Here is a 21,435-nt window from a genome sequence, read left to right on the forward strand (position 1 = left end):
TAAGCTCGACAGATATACAATCATTATTTCAATATTAATTGGTGTTTCACACACTGAATTAGACATGAAATTGGCTTGAGCGCGATTCAACTCTTGGATGTAAACCGAAAATGATTGAAAATATAAACGAGCCTGAATCGCGAATGTTCGCTTAAGTCGATGTTACAGCGCAAGAGCGGGAGAGGAAGTTTGTTGAATTTGCGCTCAAGCCCGCCCTACTAGCAATGAGAATGAAAAAGTGTGCAACTTTCAGGCGAGGGGCATGTAGAAGCATGGGGAGACGGTTGGAAATTCGCGGAATTGCTCGGAGGCGCGAGCGTGTTTTGGTTTCTACACAGTTTTTGCACTCACACAATTACACATGTGTGAATGTGTGCGTTCACTTTCAGCCTGCGCGCTCAGTTTGGTTTTCTCGCAGCGGCATGCGGGTATCGGTGTCTCGCTCGCACTAGTGCAGCGAGTGTTCCTCTGTGCGCTCCCCTTCTTGCCACCACACGAAATCGACAGTTCAGCTCAAGCGTTCGCCGTGAAAGGCTGCGCGCGTGTTAGCCTAAGTCCCGGGCGATCGAAGTTTCGCTAAGTGTTGAAGTGTTGTGCACATTGAAATGAAGCTGCGCTTATTTGTTATCATTTATCCTAAATGTGTGATTTGCGTTGCTTCATTTTAATATTTGTTTGCTGTATTGAACATCAACAACGGTATCCATGCATTTAGGCGACTATTTGAAATACGGCGATTTTTTTTATATAAATAATGTGTGTGATTTTGTGGCAAGATTGTGTGAAGCTATGTGTGAAAATGCCCCTTTATTTGCAATAAAAGTGATAAAATATAAACCAAGTTTGATGTGTTCAAGTTTTTGTTTTGATTCGGGTGCACCAAGTCCGAATGAAGGGAAGCGCACAGCGCGCTACGAAAGAAACGAGCGGGAGGGGGTGTCAGTCCAGCGCAGCGCAATTCGCTGGAATCAAGTGGGAGGGGGTACCAGTTCAGCGCTGCGCAAGCCGAAAGAAACGGGAAGGAAGGGGTATGAGGAAAATACGATGAAACAGCGCGAGCGAGCGTTCTTTACAGCGAGAGCGCCTCGTGTATTTTAAAGGCAAGCAAGAGAGCGCATTCTCTCCGTGGTAGCGCTCCATTCGCCATTTTTAATTTCGAGCCCAAAACAACGGACTTTGGATCCGATCTTGGGCCGGGCCCCCACTGCGTGTTTCTACCTACCCCTCGCCTGAAAATTTCGTTCTCTTTGTCTGTCGGGTGTTTCTACCTACCCCTCGCCTGAAAATTTCGTTCTCTTTGTCTGTCGGGCGCTGAGCCATATTCTCTTTGAAGGTTAGCTCGCTCTCTTTGGCCCGATAATGGTTTTTCGCATTCGTAGAGCAGTTTACTTAAAGGCAGGGACTAACAACTTAAGTTAGGTTGCGTTACACTAATTACAGTATAATAATAAATAACTCAAATTATATGTGTTCTAAGACTTTCATGCAGTATAATTAAAAAGTGGTGACTTAGACTCTTTCGACCAATCAAAATGTAGAACGATTTTTAATATTGCGTAAATTGCGTTTGCATCATCAATGAATGTTTCTATGTTCGGAGGATTTTGTATCTGGCTACTCAGAATAAGACATCTGCATGATTAACTAAAAATTGTGGAAAATAAAAAAACTGTTTAGTGAGTTCAAGATATGCCTTAGAAGACGCCATTAGTCTCTTTGAATAGTGAAGGCTATCAACTATTTATTATCAACTTTATTATAAAAAAAAGTAAAGAATACTGTTCTTATTACTGCTTATGAATATCGGCTAGATCGACAATTTGGATGCTTCATAAATACGAACATAAAGCTTATGGTGATAATAAATTAGCGTTTCTTTGTTCATAAGATAATTTGGGCTCCTAGAGTTCTCAAGCAATGGTAACATAGTAACGAGCAATCTATTGGACTAATGGATAGATCGCATTTAAACGTTAGATTTAATAATATGGTATGCCCTGGTAGAGTGATAGATAGGTGGGAGAGTAGGCCCTAGAGGCTACTGATGTAGTTCGCACGGTCCTCGTATCAAGACGTCAAGTTCATGTCAAGAAAGAGGCACACCGACAAGCTCACTAGTGTAGCGCATAGGTCTTCAGACCAAGACAAGTCTCTCGTCTGACAACGAAGAAGGACGGCACATGTCCACTAATGAGTCCGCATGGTCCATGTATCGAGTCAAGAAGGAGGTAGAGATTTGTGGTGGAGAAGCTATGGGCTGTATAACAGTACATGTCAGTCAATTCCGGACACCTGCCATCTTGTCCAGACCTAATAGCTCAACCCATCTGACCATCCAGACCAATTTTTATGGAGATTCAAGAATCTTTAGATATTCGTTCCTCGTTTGGTACGAAATGGCCAAACCAAACAGAACGCTGCGCACTGGTTGCCTAACCCTGCAGTGGAAAGACAATCACGCTCTCTCGCCGGTTCTCTCCTGCCGCTCGCTACCCTACTAGCAATGAGAATGAAAAAGTGTGCAACTTTCAGGCGAGGGGCATGTAGAAGCATGGGGAGACGGTTGGAAATTCGCGGAATTGCTCGGAGGCGCGAGCGTGTTTTGGTTTCTACACAGTTTTTGCACTCACACAATTACACATGTGTGAATGTGTGCGTTCACTTTCAGCCTGCGCGCTCAGTTTGGTTTTCTCGCAGCGGCATGCGGGTATCGGTGTCTCGCTCGCACTAGTGCAGCGAGTGTTCCTCTGTGCGCTCCCCTTCTTGCCACCACACGAAATCGACAGTTCAGCTCAAGCGTTCGCCGTGAAAGGCTGCGCGCGTGTTAGCCTAAGTCCCGGGCGATCGAAGTTTCGCTAAGTGTTGAAGTGTTGTGCACATTGAAATGAAGCTGCGCTTATTTGTTATCATTTATCCTAAATGTGTGATTTGCGTTGCTTCATTTTAATATTTGTTTGCTGTATTGAACATCAACAACGGTATCCATGCATTTAGGCGACTATTTTAAATACGGCGATTTTTTTTATATAAATAATGTGTGTGATTTTGTGGCAAGATTGTGTGAAGCTATGTGTGAAAATGCCCCTTTATTTGCAATAAAAGTGATAAAATATAAACCAAGTTTGATGTGTTCAAGTTTTTGTTTTGATTCGGGTGCACCAAGTCCGAATGAAGGGAAGCGCACAGCGCGCTACGAAAGAAACGAGCGGGAGGGGGTGTCAGTCCAGCGCAGCGCAATTCGCTGGAATCAAGTGGGAGGGGGTACCAGTTCAGCGCTGCGCAAGCCGAAAGAAACGGGAAGGAAGGGGTATGAGGAAAATACGATGAAACAGCGCGAGCGAGCGTTCTTTACAGCGAGAGCGCCTCGTGTATTTTAAAGGCAAGCAAGAGAGCGCATTCTCTCCGTGGTAGCGCTCCATTCGCCATTTTTAATTTCGAGCCCAAAACAACGGACTTTGGATCCGATCTTGGGCCGGGCCCCCACTGCGTGTTTCTACCTACCCCTCGCCTGAAAATTTCGTTCTCTTTGTCTGTCGGGTACACTCTCTTGCGCGAGCGGCGACTCTCTCCCGCCGAGGGGTACGCATCTCTAAGCCTACTTTTGTGTGCAGCCTATAGGCCAGCTGTGCAGGGTAGCATCCCCAACATCTCCAGCATTAGTTGCGCGAGACTCAACAGCTCAAGGCGGTCCCGTATGCCGCTCGTCGTACCGCGCCGTGAATAACAAAGACCCGTCGCGTGTATGTGTGTCTCTGTGTGTGTGTGTGAGTGTGTTTCTTCCCTCTCCCTTAGCTTTGTGTGCTCCCTCCAGACGTGCGTCTGCTTGCTTCACACTAGCCACCCTCGCACGGTCACGTCCCACGATCATCATCTGGTCGCGGCGCGCACACTGACTTTCTCTCCACCACCACCGTCGTACCGTGTGTCGTATCGTATGTGTGTGTGTGTGTGCATTTGTCTATTGGATATCGTACATGTGTGTGCGTACGGGTGTGCAAACAGTTGCGGCGGGAGTAGGTTGTAGTTGTTTGTTGCCTTTCCCGTCCCGATCGTCAAATACCCTTGACGCTGGTGTCGCTCAAGGCCTTCCTGGTTGTGGACGCGGTGCCGCACTAGTGGATCCATTTGCGACCGCGCGCCCGTGTCTGGCGAGAGAGGTGGCTCGAAGAGAAGGCTGTGTGTTTGAAGCGAACCCCGCGCAACACCTGTACGTTTGCGTGCGTAGTGCGCGAGCAGTGTGTGGAAGCAGAATCTATCGCTCCTAACGTTCGTTCGTGTGTGTGTGTGTGTGTTTCCATAGAGCGTGCGTTGCGCGGCCGCTGAGCGTGCGTGCCCGATTCCTCTGTGGTGGCGTGATGCGTGCGGTGTCTGTCTCTCCTTTGTGCGTTTAGCAGCCGGACAAACGAACGTGGACAGCTCCTGCCGGCCTGTAACGTACAGGCCGCCTCATTACAACTCCTGTGTGTATGTGTGGCACAGACACACACCTACACACAAGCGAGCGTTTAAGCGTGGCTAAGTGCGTCATTTTATAGCCCACCCTCGCCGAAAGCGAGCAGATGATTTATGAGCAAAAAATCCTCTCCCAATACCTGCTAACGGAAAGGTTATGTTTTTTTTCTTCCTCTTTTTTTGCACAACCCTTTTGCTTGTACACCCACCCCGAACACACCTGTGTCTGGGGCGCGATAAACATCCGCCTTTTGCGCGGATCGAACGTCGAACATCTTTCCACCACAAAGAGCGGGTTTTGAGCGTTTCGTTTCAGGCTTTGCGAAAAAGGTTGGGCCCAAAAAAATAACCTCTCTGTACATGTGTGTGTTTGTTTGGTGTTTGTGGAGGGGGTGAGGGGTGGCCTAGATTAAGTGCTTCGATGGCTTCGTTTCGCCTGAGCGGCAGCTGGTCGACCTTTGGGCCGCAGGCTGTCCGCAGAGACCTTGCGGAAATGGGCTGAAATAAGTGGAGAAGCGTTTTCAAACCACAAAAAACGCCTTTCAAAAAAACAAAAACGGTACAACCTTTGAACACGATCTTCGCTGTGGTCCGTTAGCGTATCCTTGCTACGGCAGCGGACGAACGAGAGAGCTTTCACCTTTGCCCATGTGCGTTCCGGTGTCTGAGGAAGAGTGCAAAACTACTACTGTCCAATGCTAAACAAGTGCAGTGGATGAAAACGTGAAAAATTGATGCTTTAGATCTTAGACAAAATTATGATCAATTACTTGTGCCACATGGGTTTTTGATGTTAACAAAATGGTGCTTTACTTTAGTTAGTTTCTTCACTTTACAGCAATCGAAAACAAGTTTTACAAAAATTGATGGAAAAACAACCAATCCATTCACGTTCAAACCGCTGGATCGTTCTGAGAGACAAACAAAAACAAGCGAAAGTGTAGCCTTTCTCCCGTGTCTGCGTGGCTTTATGCGTGTGTTGGTTGTGTAAAAGAAAGTGTGTTCTGTTTGTACTTCTGTTCGTGCCGGATAAGACACGAACCTGCACTACACCCTCCCCCCTAGGACGTATCGCAGCAGCAGCAGAATTGGATACGCCACAGTGCAACGCGATCGTTCAACGGCAACCGACATCGGCGAAGGGCGGCCACCACCACCACCACCACCACGGTACAATGGTGTTTGTTGGGTCGTTTTTCGAGCGCTGCTGCGAACCCCCGGACAAGCCCGTCCTCGAGAATGTCATCGTTAAGAAAGGGTGTGTATGAGATCTGCCCCAAAAAAGGGCCCAAACGATCGCTCTGTTTAGTTTTTAGGGAGTTTAGTGTAATTCTTCATTATTGTACCAGCACAGAGCACAGAGCAGTTGTAGAAAGCAACCGATTTAATTGTGTCCTAATTCTGATCGATACGGATATATTTATATCTCACGCCATTAGCGATCAATAATGGAAATAAAACACGAACGAACTCCCTATTTAGATGTCCCCCAGGACTCAGATTATGTTATCAGGAATTGATTCAAGCTACTGTAAATAGTTTTATAACAAACGACACGAAGTTACTGGAAGTTGCTGGAAATTTCTGGCATAACAGTACTTACCGTACACGTCTCCTCTTAGTAGAGTAGCTTGCGCCAAATAATTCAGCAACTATAACTACCGTCTGACTTCCGGCACATGCGACTCTCTTTAGCCCTGGGAATATAGCTCTTGATAACATATGAGCTGGGGTTGAAGTAGTTGAATGTATTTTTGAGTCATTGGAAACTTTGCAACAAAAACACGTGCACATAACTGAGCTGTTGAGAGGCTTTTGACGTGCAGCATGTTGCCTGCAATGGGATATATCCCGGAAACATGTTGAACTGTTGGTCTGACGTTATGATATCCAACTATAATCCGTCAACGGACGTATTTTCCATCTATGTTCAGACGTTTTTTTTTTTGTTTTTTTAACAATCTACGAGTATTGACGCTTTCTTCCTGCACTTGATGCTTGCTGATCACTGGTTTACGGTGTGTTCAACGTTGCTCAATACCGTTAGGTCTTCTACCGCTTGTTCTAGTACATTCTATTCCCATCCTTGACTTGATCTCTGATAAAGGAGCTATCAAGGTGAATGGCCTAATAGAAACATTAGCGTAGCTGGGTAGTTGATGTCAACCAGAGCTCTCAGAATTACAGCAGGTCATTGATCTTCCTTACTGCTCTTAGTAGCACACGGCATCTAATATCCTTATCGGTATCTCCATATCTCTGATGCAACTAAGAGATCTTCATTATTTGTAGCGTATTAGAGCACTGAAACTGATATTACGTACCTCAGAATACAAGATGCCATTACTATTCCTCAACAGTGCCCCGCGAAGCAGAAACAAACTATCTAATTATCTTCGACACAGACACTGCACCTTGTCAGGAAGAGCCTTCCGTTTGATGCTCTGTATCCTGTATCGTGAATTCTGAATTAATTAACACGTTTAATGATCAGGCCTGTCACGATCCAGGGGTTCGAGTAATGGAAGTGTGATCCGATACATTGTCGTTTCGACAATTACAGACGCTTAAACGAATGGCATCCGCAAAGCGAAAGGCATCGTGTTTGCGTCAAACAAAGCCACGATCGCTCCCATGTGTCACGTAGCATCAGCAACTTCCAGCAAACCCACCAGCAGTTGTGAGATGATCTCGGGAAGTTCCAACGTTCAGCTTTCAGGACATATTTTAACGTTACAAAAAGGGAAATTTGGAATGAAATTTTCACTGCAAGTCTTATCTGTACAGTGAAATATAGGAGCGACAATTTCCATTATTGTTAACTGCTTTCCAATTCACTGTGACTGTGCCTGATTTGCTCCCGCAAACAAGTACAAAGAAGTTCGGATGCACTTGAATGATTCCGATTCCGAACACACACACACACAAACACTAAGCTAAGCTGTACAGGACGTCTATCAGCCAATTAGCCCCAGTGAATGCAAATGAGGCGATAAGCAGCACAGCGGCAGCCATCTTCCCTGTTTTCCGATCGTTCATCACACTTCCGTTTCGGATTGATGTTGTGCGTGCGTCGTGTACGTGTGTTAGTGCACAAAGGAGCAAAAAATATTTCCTTTTGATGTTCAAAAGCAAGCAAATGGTTAAATAAAGTCAACCCTGGTGTAGCATAACAACAAGTCGAATGATTAGCAGAATCGGGCCGATAATCAGTCCAAGATTAGGGTGAAGTTGTAGACGACGAAAAGTGTTACGTGAGATGGATGAGAAGCTTTCGTATTAATGGTTTATGTTACCTTCATCTTGAAGCATTGAAACTGACCTCTCTTTTAAAGCATTAAATTCGATCTGTCTTGTCCACTTCCTATCGGAGTTGATCGGTCTCGGCAGTAATTAATGTTTATTTATTGTTGCAGACATTACCTAATGTTACCAATACTTGAAAGCCTTTTAGAGCCTTAAAAATGTGTCCCAAGTGTCTGAGATAAAGAAGAGAAACGTTTCCACGAACCTACGACCACTAGGCCTTTGCGAGCCTCTAACCTCCAATGCTCTAATGTTTCCTCATTAGTGTCACCTTCGGCCGACCGATGCTCTCTCGGGCGCAACCACCAGTTTCATCATACCTCCCCTCCTCCAAAACCTTCCCAAATCACCGTCCTAAAACAAGAAGGTGCGGATTATTTGCGTTTGCGTTCGAACGGAAAGTGGATCGACCTTAGCTCAAAGTTCCGTCGCGCATTATCATAAACTTTACTATGTTCGTTAGTGTGGCCCTTCCATCCCGTTGCCGCTTTGCGATTCGAAGGTTCCCTTACGTTTGAAGCTCTGGTTATGGTATGTGTGGTCTAGCGAGAGGGAGAGAGATAGATAGAGTTTGTCTCGTCACTTCCGACTGATAAGGCAAAGAACGTTCGTCGCTTACCCACATACAAGAGGAGGGGATGAACGTGATCAGCCGCTCCCTGACCACGTACCTCAGATTTATTCCCACTTATTTCTTCTTCTTCTTCTGGAGCCACATTCAATACTAGACGCAAACAAGTCTAGGTGACTTAATCGGATTAATCCTGGGTGGTTTTGTGGCTTGTTGGAATTGTACTGCCATTTACCCGTACCCGGTTTACAAAATACTTCGTTTCTTTTTTGCATTTCCCCCGTTTGTCTGTAGGTCTAGCGTTGATGTGATTTTAATGACAGATTGGCGTAACACGTAATCGGCGACGAGGAGGGTCGCTCTTCGATCGATCAGAGAGCACTGAGAGCTCTCTGACGAACGAGGTACTTCGCCTGCCATAATCTATAGATTCAATCAACGCCTCAAAGGCATAAACAGGCCCAGACCTTCGGCTCTGCTACTGTAATAATCAAAGCGAATCAAGTAGAAACATGTTTGAGTAGCTTAAAATTGCGCAATATTTTTTTTTTCATAATCAACCGGAAATCGTCAAACTTTTAAGTATCGTTTGGAGTGTTTTTTTTTTTTGGGTTTTGTAGCAAAAACAAAATCCCCATCCTAAAAAAACCTTTAACGAGGTCGGGATCGACGCGTGTGTGTGGGGCTAATGAAAAGTGATGCGTTCGTATTTTTACTAAAACAGAAAATATGTTTCCATTTTTTTCCTCCCTGCCCTCCTCCCTCAAAACTCTGCTGATTGGACACGAACATGGCCCAACACTGGGCGGCAAATGGTGGAGCGTAAAGTTGCGCTCGGGTGCGTTTCGAATTACGAATGACTTTCGCCTTCTGCTTCTTCTTCGTTCGTTTCGAAAGGGATCTCAAAATGCGAGATGTCGCATTTTGCTTCAAATTTCATTTCAAACACCTCACCACACGTAAATCTTTCGTTGAGGGTTTGTTTTTCTTCTGGTGTATCAATCCGAGAAGCATTGCATTGCTCTCCCGGCGACGCGCACAATCGGGCTACCTTTATGCGGGAGCTTGCCGCCTTGACTTCTGTCAGTTTAACGTAGCAAAAGGTCATTCAACCACCACCACACCGCTCTCTATCATCGCTGGAAAAATGGGACCAAGCGAGTGCATCCGTGAGCGCGTATCCCCATCATTCGCGGAAGAGTGCATCGCTGATGTGGAACCGAGGGAGAGAGAGAGATGAAGATTGGAGTAGCCGAATTGTTGAAATACCAGGGGGCGGTTGCATTCAACACTGACACTGACAACTGATAGCTGACAAGCGACGGTATCGATGATGTTTTGTCACTTCTCTCTATTGCCCGCGTTCGGCATCTTTAAGCGAACAATGGGGTCAAGTGCATTCGATGCATTGGTGGAGCTACCTTACACTAGTTTGTGTTTGTTTCTTTCGTGTCAAGGTAGCAATAGTTCCCCAACTGTTTTCTGTTGTTATATTACATATTTATTTATTTATTAATGTTTCCAACATACTCCACTGGAGTTCATATTCATTACTGGAACCATCCTGAGCCTCAAATTGACAAGGATTATGTGCAGCTTTTGCTTACTAAACAATACGTGTTTCGCTTGGACTATCGATGATATTTTGTTGATGAGTTTGATAGATCAGAACCACCGCCGACGATCGGAACACGCGGAAGATCGCATTGCGTATTGCGACTTTGCCATGTCGATGCGGTCAAGGAACGACCAACAAACAAATAAATAAACACGCCACCACCTAACAGACAAGTCGGCGCAAATAACATCCCACTCCTCCTCCCGTATCACGACGATCGTGTGTGTGTGTGTCGTTCTGGTTGGTTTTTTTTCCTTCGCCCTTCCAACCGATGGATGGCCAAAGACAAAGAATCGAACGAGGCGAACAAACTCGCCAGCGTGCTTTTGTCGAGCCGGAAAATCACATCAGTTGAGATCGGCATGTCAACGATCGTAAAATCTCATCAAACGGGAAAAGAAGAAGAGCGTTGGCAGCAACACGCTGGACGAAGACCGATTGTCATGGCTCATGCCATATTAGTTAGCGTTGCGGTGTGGGTCGCGTACTCCGCGAGCATCAGATCAGATTTTGCAAACAAAGAGCCCCCGCGGTGCATTGCTGTTACCGGGCATTGGGCTTGGGAATTGTGTAACTAACGGTATTAGAACTGGTTTGCTTCCCTCCTGGAACTATTCCCTAAATGGAGACGATCGACTACGAAGTGTCGCACGAGGTGATAATTAATACCACAAAGAGCGAATGAGAGAGAGTGAGACTTATTGTAGAGAGGACTTTGGTAAAATGTTGTTAAAAATTCCAAATGAATGACTTCCTTGAGAAACTTCTCCTTAGTAGCGGAATATTGCAAAATTTTGTGTTTTAGAACAATGAATCTCAATGATCATTAAGTCTTCTATTGAGTACCATTCTTCGCAAGTTTCAAAATTAAAATTCTTGAAAAGTTTCAAAATTACACTTCTTCTCAATAGAATCAATAACGGGAATAACCTATTCTACGAATATCTGAAAATCTTTAATAAATAAATTTAAACCATACAGACTCCAATTGTTGGCGCTTTTTGCCCAGGTCTTTTAAAAGGATCGTGAAGGACGATTCTCCTCTCACAAAATACTTCATTACCAACAGGTCATTCCCTGCTTATGGGACATTATGGTTATTATCCATTAAATTTGATCAACAAATTGTCACCTTGTGTGCTACTACAAAGTCACCTCTTGATTGATGGGCATGGTCCTCTTGATTGATCTAAATTAGATTAGCTTCTACGATATATGCGGTGTATGCGGGTACTTGCTGGAGACGGCCCGGTAGTCTATTGGATAGATGGGTCGTCACCTACAAGACCGGATTTGTTCGATTCCCATTCGAATCTTCTCCCTTAGGTCAAGGTCTTGGATAACTGGCTATGGGGCCCTTCACAATTCTAGTTAGTTTTTTGTATGGAGTTTGACAGTTGGAGGCTGAAATCATGTAAACACTCCATACAAAACCACACAAAAAACTAGTTTGCAATTTTCAGTCTAGATTATTCTAGCCTCAAAGCTAGAATTAGATTCGAGTACCTGCTCGAAAACACGGTGTTGTTTACATTTACCCCAAGGTGCATTTAAGAGATCACGTGGTGGTATCTAGAATCAAAGTGTATTTAGTCCAGGTGATCTCATAGCATGTTTTTTAAAACCAAATTTGAATATCTCTTTTTAACAGAATGGGTGAAAACTTTTGTTCAAACAAGCTTTCTTGAGGCTTGACGAATACTCAAAACACTCTTTCAATCTTCATTCAGAAGCAGAAGCGAAAAAAATCAGCCTTCTAAATTCATACACCTTGGGATAAGCACACCTGTATATTATACTCACTTAGATAGCTGCTCGAAAACTGATATACAATGCAAACAGCTGACAGGCTGAAATTTCAGCCTACGAACTTAAAACGGAAAGGCCCCCTATAATGGCAAACTATAATGGTAGGGGCGGTCCCGTGGTACAGTCGTCAACTCGAACGACTCAATAACATGCCCGTCATGGGCTCAATCCTAGAATCAACCGTCCTCCCGTAGCAAGGATTGACTTATCCGGCTGCGTGGTAATGAATTTAGTCTCGAAAGCCATTAATATGCCGGCATGTCCGCATTAGGACGTTACGCAAAATAGAAGAAGGCAAACTAAGTCTTGAAAGGGCCTATGTGTAAGGCCTTTACGTATGTCGTATTAATGTATTTCGTATACTTCGTATAAATTAAAACTTCGTGCGAAAACAACGTTCGTTGTACGTCTTGTTGCTTTTTATGTATTGTTGTTCTTATGACACTTCCAATGAATATTTAATGGAATTAAGAAATTCTCAGACAGCAAGAAGACATTAGTGAATCGAGATTCTTGAAGATTGTTTAGGAAATATTGGAAGAAGACACTATCCATTTGAACAAATAAACTGTTTTTAACTCCATATCGCAATAAACAAACTAAATCACATATTATTCTAAGTGGGAGCTCCACTAAAAAAACAACACCTACAAAGCCTCACTCCCTGCAAAAAAGGTCATTGAAATGCTTACTGCGTAGATGCCAGAAAACGTCAAACACGCACACGTAAGATTGACGTGCACAAAAGGGATGTGTAGGGCTGAACTGGAGTAAACCAGGAAAAAATTAAACTTTGCGCAGCCGTATGGGAGGGGGGTCCACATGCTCATAAGGCACAAACACCGCCACTCTTCGCATGATAATGCTACTATTTCCTTCGCGTTCGCAAAACGCCCTCACAACCGCGCCAATTGCACACACAAATCGATCGGGCACGCGTGGTGCGGCATCGAACCTTGTGTGTGTGTGTGTGTGTGTGTGTGTGTGTGTGTGTGTGTCTGCAAATGTGGTGCCGACACTCGCCTGCTAATAAGATATCCCCTTCCCTTGCTACGGTACGGCCAGCCCTTTCCCCCAACAAGGGGTCGTTGAGATTAGGCAACACCGAACTGCTGGCGAAAAAATGGGAAACGCAAACAAAACCGCCCAAATACGGTGGCGCCTATGGGTTTTTGGACAGGTGGCGTGATATGATAAAATCGGAGGGTTTTCTGGGGGGGGGGGGGGGTTTGGGGGGAAAGTGATTTATCGAAAAATAGTTTTCCCACCCTACGACTGCTTGGTGTAGAGACTCGGGATGGCGGATTGCGAAGAGATGCGAAGAACTCCCGTCTAGTCTAGACATTTGGCGAGGAAATCCGTTTGGCAGAAAAAGACTCCTTGTTTTGACAACCAACTGGAGCTGTGGAGGCGCAGGTCTCTTCGGCCTCTCATTGAATGAAATTTGGATTTCGCTTTTCGCCACCTCTACCCATCCAATTGCTTCACCGAGTTCGAGTGCGATTTGAGCTTCGTGAAAGATGGATTTATTTCACTGCAGTTTGTTTGTTTCTTTCCCTCCGCGTGCGGTATGGACGGAATTTTCGTAACGCGAAATAGATGACGGTGGCATAAAATAATCGCGCGCCCACCAATAGAGCACAAAACATCGTCCGACCTGCACACACACATACACAGGCACACCATTGCAATCCGAGGGGCCGTCGACAACCTGCTTCGCACGGGCTCTCCGCTGCTGCTGCTGCTGCTGCTGTTGGCAAATAACCGCAAATGGCAACACACCACACACAACAAAACCGTCGCTGATAAGATAAAGCACGGCACAACATCATCTTCTCCGTGCATGGATGTGTGACTGCGTGTGTGTGTGTGTGTATGTGCAAATCGATGCGGATATTTACCGTCGACGACGTCTTCTCGATAGTAAGTGTGGCATTGCAATGTGATACCGATCTGGGTTAGATGAGGTTTTCGACATTGCTTGATGTTGACATCGATTGGGTAGAAGCATTTGGTCCTTCGAACCGGATAAGCGTGTTGGGTTATCTCTTTCTCTACATTACGGACTACGTTACTTCTAGCTGTAAATGGTTAATGAAGCAATCTTCATCGTTTTCTTCTCCTTCAGACTTGTTACCATGATCGTTTGCTATCTTTTCCGCAGTTTTGCAATCTTTTATCAGAGTGAATTGAACAAGACCCGTGCCAGATTTTTAATGTTCTTGTACTACCCTGCAATTGCTGTAGAGTAGTCACTGATTTGGACAATGTCTATTTATAGCCCCTTGTCACTAGTGTGCTAGCTTGCTGGCTGGTTGATAAGATGTTTTATTGCTCCCTTTCACGTAGCGGCCACACCATACAAGGAAGTGTTTTGGTCCGTACGGTCAAGAATGTCACACACTTTGAAAGGGGGGGGATATGGTCCAGACCCTATGGCAAGGAATGAAACAGTCGCCGATAGTTACTAGATAGTGGTTTTAAGGTCACTTGTAGTATGGGGGATGGGGATTTCCATGGAGATGGAGTTGGCGAGAGATATCGAAGTCAGTTTGTTATTCTTGTAAACAGGGAGTTTTCTCTTGTGAAAAAATACCCTGGAAAAAATCCTGAACCTATGCTGGTCTTGGAATTTATCCTGAACTCATACAAGTTCTGGAAGATATCTTAACTCAGTACTGATTCTTGAACTGATGCAGCAAACAATCCAGATATCGTTCCTGGCATTGATACTTAACTTATATCGGTCCTGGAAGTTATCCAAGAAGTTATACAAACCCATACTTGTCCAGGAGCTGATCCCAAACCTATGTCAGTTTTCGAACTGAATCTAAACCTGCAACGGTTCTAAGAATCCCATGACTGAAATTATCATGAAGCCATATCAACCCTGTATCTTATCCTTAGCCCATACATGACCTGGAACATATCCTGACCCATTGCTGATCTTCAAACTCACCTCAACCCCATTCCGTGTCTGGAGCTGATACAGAACTCAATTCTGTTTTTGAACCGATACTGAACCTATTGCTATTCAAAGACTTTATCTGATGCCTGACACCGATGCTGCGATCGAGCTATTACTAGCAGCAGAACTCAGTGTAGATGCTAAACCTTCCAAGTAAAAAGAAGTAAAACTCATGCGAATTCTAATTGATTGAATTGAGCGGAAGAATGTATCTTATCTTTGCCTAACAATTCATTCCAATATACTCTTATGAAGTCCTAAAACTATTTGAGCATTATTTCTATGTCCATTATTTGCAAACTGAATCTAATTGCCTCTATTTTACTCTCTCTTTCTTCCGCACAGCATGATATCGATCCAGGAGGAGTTGGATCAGCTGGGCCTGAACAATGAACAGCAGCAACCGGCTCCACCCTACCCGCAGGTCATCTATGGCAACGAGTACCATCACCACCATCACCATCAGCAGCAGGTCGGTAACGACGACAGCAGCAGCCCGGACTACCTGCAACACCACCTGCCCCACCACCACCATCAGCACCACCCGGCGATGTGTGCGAACGGGTGGCCCCAGCTCCCGGTGGGCATGGTGGCGGCCGGTGGCCCAGGCGTCGGCCCGGTTGGCGTCGGCATCGGCGTCGGTGTCGGTGTCGGCATGTCCAGCAAACCGGCGACGGCCGGCTGGATGGATGGGCTGTTCGGCTGCATGCGACCGGTGCTGTCGCTGATCGGCAAGAGCCACATCATGGAGATGAAGAGCAAACAGACTGAGGATTGGGAAATTCCGTACGAAACCATCACGGACATGGTGTGGCTCGGCAGCGGGGCCCAGGGTGCCGTGTTCTGCGGCAAGCTGCGCAACGAGCTGGTGGCGGTGAAGAAGGTGCGCGAGCTGAAGGAGACGGACATCCGGCATCTGCGCAAGCTGGATCACGAGAACATCGTCAAGTTCAAGTGAGTAGCGAGAAGGTTGGGAGGATTGAAAGTCTTACAATGCAGGGACTGAAATCTGAATAAACTGCACGACACTGTCGCGTGTGTCACGTGCTTGCGAGGCTTTGGTGCTTTTTTCTGGGGCCTGCACGAGCGCCAGTGTACTGGAGTGGGTCGCCATCCAGGAGCCAGGTCGGTTTGCCGCTAGGTCAAAGCTATTTATAGCCGGCCTTCTGTCGCCTCCCGTTCCGTTTACTATTTTTCTATGCATTTGTTCAACCATTCTATCGCGGTTCCTTCTGGCGCGGAAGAACTCGACGATAGAAAACGTTTGCGTGCTTGATTTGACCTACAACTCGGCTAACGAGGTTTTTGTCTAATTACATCAAGGTTTAGGGATAGTAAGAAATGTCTATTATATAGTTTAGCACTGTTTTACATTATTTTGGTGATCTTGAACTGTAAAATTCAAAAGTTTGATAACAAAGTAAGTTTGATAACAAGTACTAACAGAAATTCGTCTTACTTATGTTTGAAGTTACTAATTTGTGTTGAAAATACAAAGTTGTGGCATCTTCAAATCATTGTGTTAGCAAGAAATTCCATTTTTGCGCTTCCCCGCGAAGGGTTCAGAAGTAGAAACAGCTGCATAATTTATGGAATTTTTACGACCGTACCCCTCACCGTCTAATGCCATCCTAGGGCGCCCATTCTCCACCACATATCCCCAAGACTTCCGGTGGTGCAACTCAGCTCCAGCTCTTGCTCCAGAACATCCACACATAACTTATTTCTATTTCTGTTCTACTTTTTCCCCATGCCTGCCCCATGCAACGTCTTCGCAACCTGACCTGGATAACCTGCCGCTCGCGGAACATGCAACTATGCGTCGTATCTCTCCACTCCACCACTGCACCAAACCAACAGAGGGGTCTGCACCCAGGCGCCAGTGTTCTGCATCATCATGGAGTACTGTGCGCACGGTCCGCTGCACAAGAAGCTGCAGGACAGTGGTGGGGTCATAACGCCCCAGCAGCTCGTCTCCTGGTCGCAGCAGATCGCGCTCGGCATGCAGTACCTGCACACGCACAAGATCATACACCGTGATCTGAAAAGTCCCAAGTAAGTATATTGATCAGTACCACGAGGGTGCAAACGATGTTTCGTAGGCACTAGGCACTTTCCCAAAAACTTTGACCGCTGAAAGTTGGCTGCCATTCACCGCTCACCCCTTGCCGGTTTTTACCGGTCCGTAGCGTCTTGATGTCTTAATTATTGTGTCTTTGTTGTTTTACAAATCTCTTGTACGTTCGTGGATTTTGGAGTGTGTTTACTGTGTTGAACCGGCACTCGGTAAAGTCCACCGGAATTAAGTGATTGAAGATACCGCTACCACTTTAAAAGCTCTTGCTCAGCAGCACTGTACAGAGGCGTAGATAGTGTGCAGTTTTATGACGGTTTTCGGTTCGGACTTTGCCACTTCCTCCTTGCCCTGCCGCGGCCAGAGTAAAGAGGAAAACTTAATGAAAGTACAAGCTTTCTACAAGCTAGTCTGCAGATTAAGTGTTGTATATTAGTTGGTAAGACGATGTTTTTATTGAAGGACTTAGTTTTACTAGCCAAGGGACTTATTTGGGATTTTAAAGAATCAGTCCTACTTCCTTAAAGATTGTTCAAAAAGATGTGAATTCATTCAAACGAAATGGGACAACAACAAAAATGCGTAAAATAAATTTGTCGGTTCAATGACTTTAGTTACAATAACACAAAAACAACAAACATAAACATTTAATTAAACCATTCACGAACTCAAAACCAACACTCCGGTGTTGACCTTCAACCAATCGACCGGTGGTCGGGAAAAGTGCGCCATGAACCGCCAATGTGTTCGCCAATAGCAACCACGAAGACGTCTTGATGACGTCTTCCAAGGCCGCCTTTGCTCCAAATGCTACCGAACGGTTGTGCTATATGGACAGCGTGTGGCTGTGTGCGTGTGTGTGTTGCTGCTGCTGAACTTTTGCTGGGAAAATCCAAAAATTGATCCAACCCCCTTTGCCGGAACCGGCATAACTCGAGAAATCGTGGCGCATCATGCGTGGAAACAGATACAACATCGAGGGAAGAGCGAGGTAGCGGTGATACTTTACTGCTTTCGTAACGAAAGGAAACGCATGCGTACCGGGAGGCCACCGTTGTGTGTACCATTGCACGAGGCTCGGGCGCGTGGTTGTTCTGTGGGGTGAAAGGGAAACCAAATAGAGTCGTGTGGTCCAATTTCCAGCCCGTTCCTTGCCACCCCAAGATGACGTCATGGCTATGCGGTCCGTTCTTATGCAATGCGTGTGACGTAAGAACGCCTTCTCGTGTGGCGTGTTGGAAACCCCTTCCCAACTCCTGGAATGTGATGATGCTGCTAACGATTCCACCTTTAACATCCCTATTTCCCACAGTATCCTGATTGGCGAGAATGACGTCATCAAAATCAGCGACTTTGGCACTTCGCGCGAGTGGAACGAGATCAGCACGAAGATGAGCTTCGCCGGCACGGTGGCCTGGATGGCGCCGGAAGTGATCCGCAACGAGCCGTGCAACGAGAAGGTCGACATCTGGTCGTACGGCGTGGTGCTGTGGGAGCTGCTGACCGGGGAGGTGCCGTACAAGAACGTCGACTCGTCGCAGATCATATTCGGGGTCGGCAACAACTCACTGTACCTGCCCATACCGGACACGTGCCCGGAGGGGTTCAAGCTGCTGATTAAGCAGTGCTGGAGCGCGAAACCGCGCAACCGGCCGTCGTTCAAGATCATCCTGACGCATCTGGACATTGCGGGGCGGGAGCTGCTGCAGGCTTGCGAGAAGGGCCAGTACGAGCTGTACTACCAGACGCAGCGCTCGTGGCGCGAGGATATACGCAGCCACATGCAGAAGCTGACGAGCAATGGGATGGACATACAGAAGCACGAGCAGGACCTGATCCAGAAGCGGAAGGATGAGTGGAAGCACGCGCAGGACGTGCGGATGACGTACGAGCGGAAGCTGGAGCGGACGAACATGCTGTGCATGCAGCTGTCGCAGCTGATACTGCAGGTGGAGCAGAAGGAGCAGGAAATTCTCAAGTAGGTGTCGGCGGATCGAATTTTTGCGATTGTTTTCGCGACCGTAACTAATGCTTCTTTTCTGTCTCTCTCTCTCTCAATCTACAGGCGAGAGAAGCTGCTTGCACCAGAACAGCGCAAGTGTGGCTTCCTGAAGCGTGGCGGCGACAAGGCAAACCGCAAGCGACCGTTCAGCTTTCCAGCGATGACGACGGCCCTGCCTGGACGGGGCGGTTATGGCTACTCGACGACGCCCAGTCCAACGGCGGCCGGTGTCACGCCGGCGAAGGCAACGCTGTATGCGGAGCTGAACCCATCCGGCCATCAGGGTGCCAAGTCGGTCGTGGTACCAGTAGCAGCAGCTCCACCACCACCCTACAGTACACTGGCACCCCTGCAGACGGCAGCAGCTGCTGTACCGGTAACATCACCCATCACCAGCCCGGAAGCTGTCCCCGTCCAACCGATGGCTCCATCGACGACCTCCTCCGGCAGGGTGAAAAAGCTCCGCCACCGGCGGGTCGGCTCGGGCACGATCAACTGCAGCCCAAAGTGCAGCCCTTGCCGGGATCGGCGCGTCCAGAGCGAGCCCGAATCGCGCCACGTTAAGCTTGTGGACACGGAAACGCAAACCGAACCGATGGACATTAGCGAGCCGGATGTGAGCCCGTGCCCGAACCTGGCCTCGAAGCGCATGTCGGCAAGCTTGCGCGAGGAGGAGGAAGAGGAGCAGGAGAAGGTGGAGCCGGAGGTGATTGAGGAAGCGTTGAGGCGGCTGAGTGTGAGCGAGCGGCTCGCCGGCGATCGGGTGCTGCCGGTGGAGACGCGTGTCAGTGCGTACCGCTGCAGCAGCAAGCCCCAGTCCGAGGACGATGGGGAGGTGCCGGAGGACGAGGAGAACGGCAACTCGATCTCGATCTCCACGATGACCAACAGCCGGAGCAGTGACATGATGACGACGAGTGGCGGTGTCCCGGTAACCGGTTCCGAGCAGAACTACCGATATCGGAGACAGCAGAGCTCCCAGCAGCAGGAAGACCTGCGGGAGGAGGAAGCCGACGGTTACGTGGAGGAGTTTGACGACGAGCGGGAAGGCTCCAGCCCGGACCCGATCATGGACGCGATGAACCGGAACGAGCGGTTCGATCGGGCGTGCAGCGACGACGACAAGATCGACACGCTCGACCGGAAGGTGAACATCATCTCGGAGAAGCTGCAGCAGAGTGCCGCGTACGGGAATCTCCTGAACGACAACAACGTGATCGTGTACCGGGCCGCCCTGAAGCAGCCGAACGGGCCGCCGTCGGGCGGGAAGACGATCCTGTTGAAGCATCCGGGCGCGGGAAGCAACCTGAAGCCGGCCGGTGCTGGCGGCGCCGGGATCGGTGCGTATCTGTACAGTGGACCGCATGCTGGCGGGTTGGCGGTTGTCGGTGGTGGCGGTGGTGGAGCTGGAGCTGTGCCGGCTGAGGTGGAGCAGCACCACGAGCCAAAGCTGGGTGAGCAGGAGGAGGAGGAGAGCTGGACCGATGAGGAGGGAGAGGAACCGGACCAGAAGCAGTACTATGTGTTGCGCCGCAAAAGGTAAGTGTCGCGGTTGGTGAATCATCGCTGCGCGTTGATAAGAGAGATGCGAATTGGGCGATATCGGCAGTGTTTTCCCATCTTGCGCGAAGGTGGTTGAAATTCCGAGATTAGATGTTTCATTTGAAGAGTAATCAGAAGAGGTGGTAGATTGGGGGCGGGAGGGTGGGCGGTGTTACTGTGTTATCAAACTTTGTTGAGGCATGTGATGATGACTACGTGCGTGCGAGCTGGCCATTGTAAGCAAGTTGCTATTTCGGTCATTGGAGGGCAGGTATCATCAGCTGATGTGATGTTACTGATTACTGATGTTCAAAACAATTCAATTCAAGTTTATTCCAAATTGTCAGCCTAGCTACTGGTTTAAAGTTCTTAATTTTAACTAAATCTTATCTTTTAATCGGAAGGAATTTTAAATCTCTAGTTAATTTGGCCTGATTATAGAGCCTCGCGAAGATATTTAATAACTCCAGAGTAAGAGTAAAGCTAAAAAATCGGTTTCCCAGGCGCATCAAGAAGATCTCCATTGGAGTAATTTCACTCCAAAGTAGTAACGAAATAGCAACAGTTCCTAAATCCAGAATTTGATCCAGAAACCATTCCAGTGCTCAGTGTACCGATCCTAGAGCATCCCGAATTCATGATGGTTTTGAAGAAGGTCCTGAATCTATACCGATCCTGCAGTTGATCGCAAACCTATATCATTCCGTGAATTGATCTCGAACTCATACCTGCGCTGGAATTGATCCACAACTAATGCTGGCTCTAGATCGTTGATTTATAAATGTCTTAGATATGATTAAGAATCCATATAATTTCTAATCTTGAATCCATACCGGGTCCTGCAACTGATATCGTACCCAAACCATTCCAGGATCTGATATCATTGGATCCAAATCGTTTTATGATGCAAAGATACAAAGATTAGTTCGAAAAAGATGCGCTTAACTGTGCCTAACTGCTAGAGATTCAAGATTCATTTGAGCTTGCCAGTATTTGGAAATGCTAATTACTTTGGATTTTTTAGAATCTTAAAATCCAATATGATCGTGCCTTCAAGCGAGAATCGTATCAGAGAGCAATAAAGTGCTTTAAG

At 47.0% G+C, this 21,435-nt stretch overlaps 1 protein-coding gene across 10 annotated transcripts in view; it reads left to right on the forward strand.

Annotated features, from left to right (window-relative positions):
• Window positions 1-21,435, forward strand: part of LOC1277071 (mitogen-activated protein kinase kinase kinase 13) — a 33,835-nt gene that overhangs the window by 8,828 nt on the left and 3,572 nt on the right. For 2 of the 10 annotated variants that reach the window (XM_061647990.1, XM_061647991.1), the window contains exons 3-6: window positions 15,070-15,678; window positions 16,585-16,779; window positions 18,111-18,776; window positions 18,864-20,339. In XM_061647990.1, coding sequence (XP_061503974.1) covers window positions 15,070-15,678; window positions 16,585-16,779; window positions 18,111-18,776; window positions 18,864-20,339 — 2,946 coding nt within the window. Of the gene's footprint in view, window positions 1-3,597; window positions 3,851-5,270; window positions 5,711-15,069; window positions 15,679-16,584; window positions 16,780-18,110; window positions 18,777-18,863; window positions 20,340-21,435 lie in introns of those variants that run through there. The other 8 variants (XM_061647996.1, XM_061647992.1, XM_061647994.1 and 5 more) reach the window with 8 other exon arrangements.

Source organism: Anopheles gambiae, chromosome 2, assembly GCF_943734735.2.
Source record: "Anopheles gambiae chromosome 2, idAnoGambNW_F1_1, whole genome shotgun sequence".
NCBI lineage: Eukaryota > Metazoa > Arthropoda > Insecta > Diptera > Culicidae > Anopheles > Anopheles gambiae.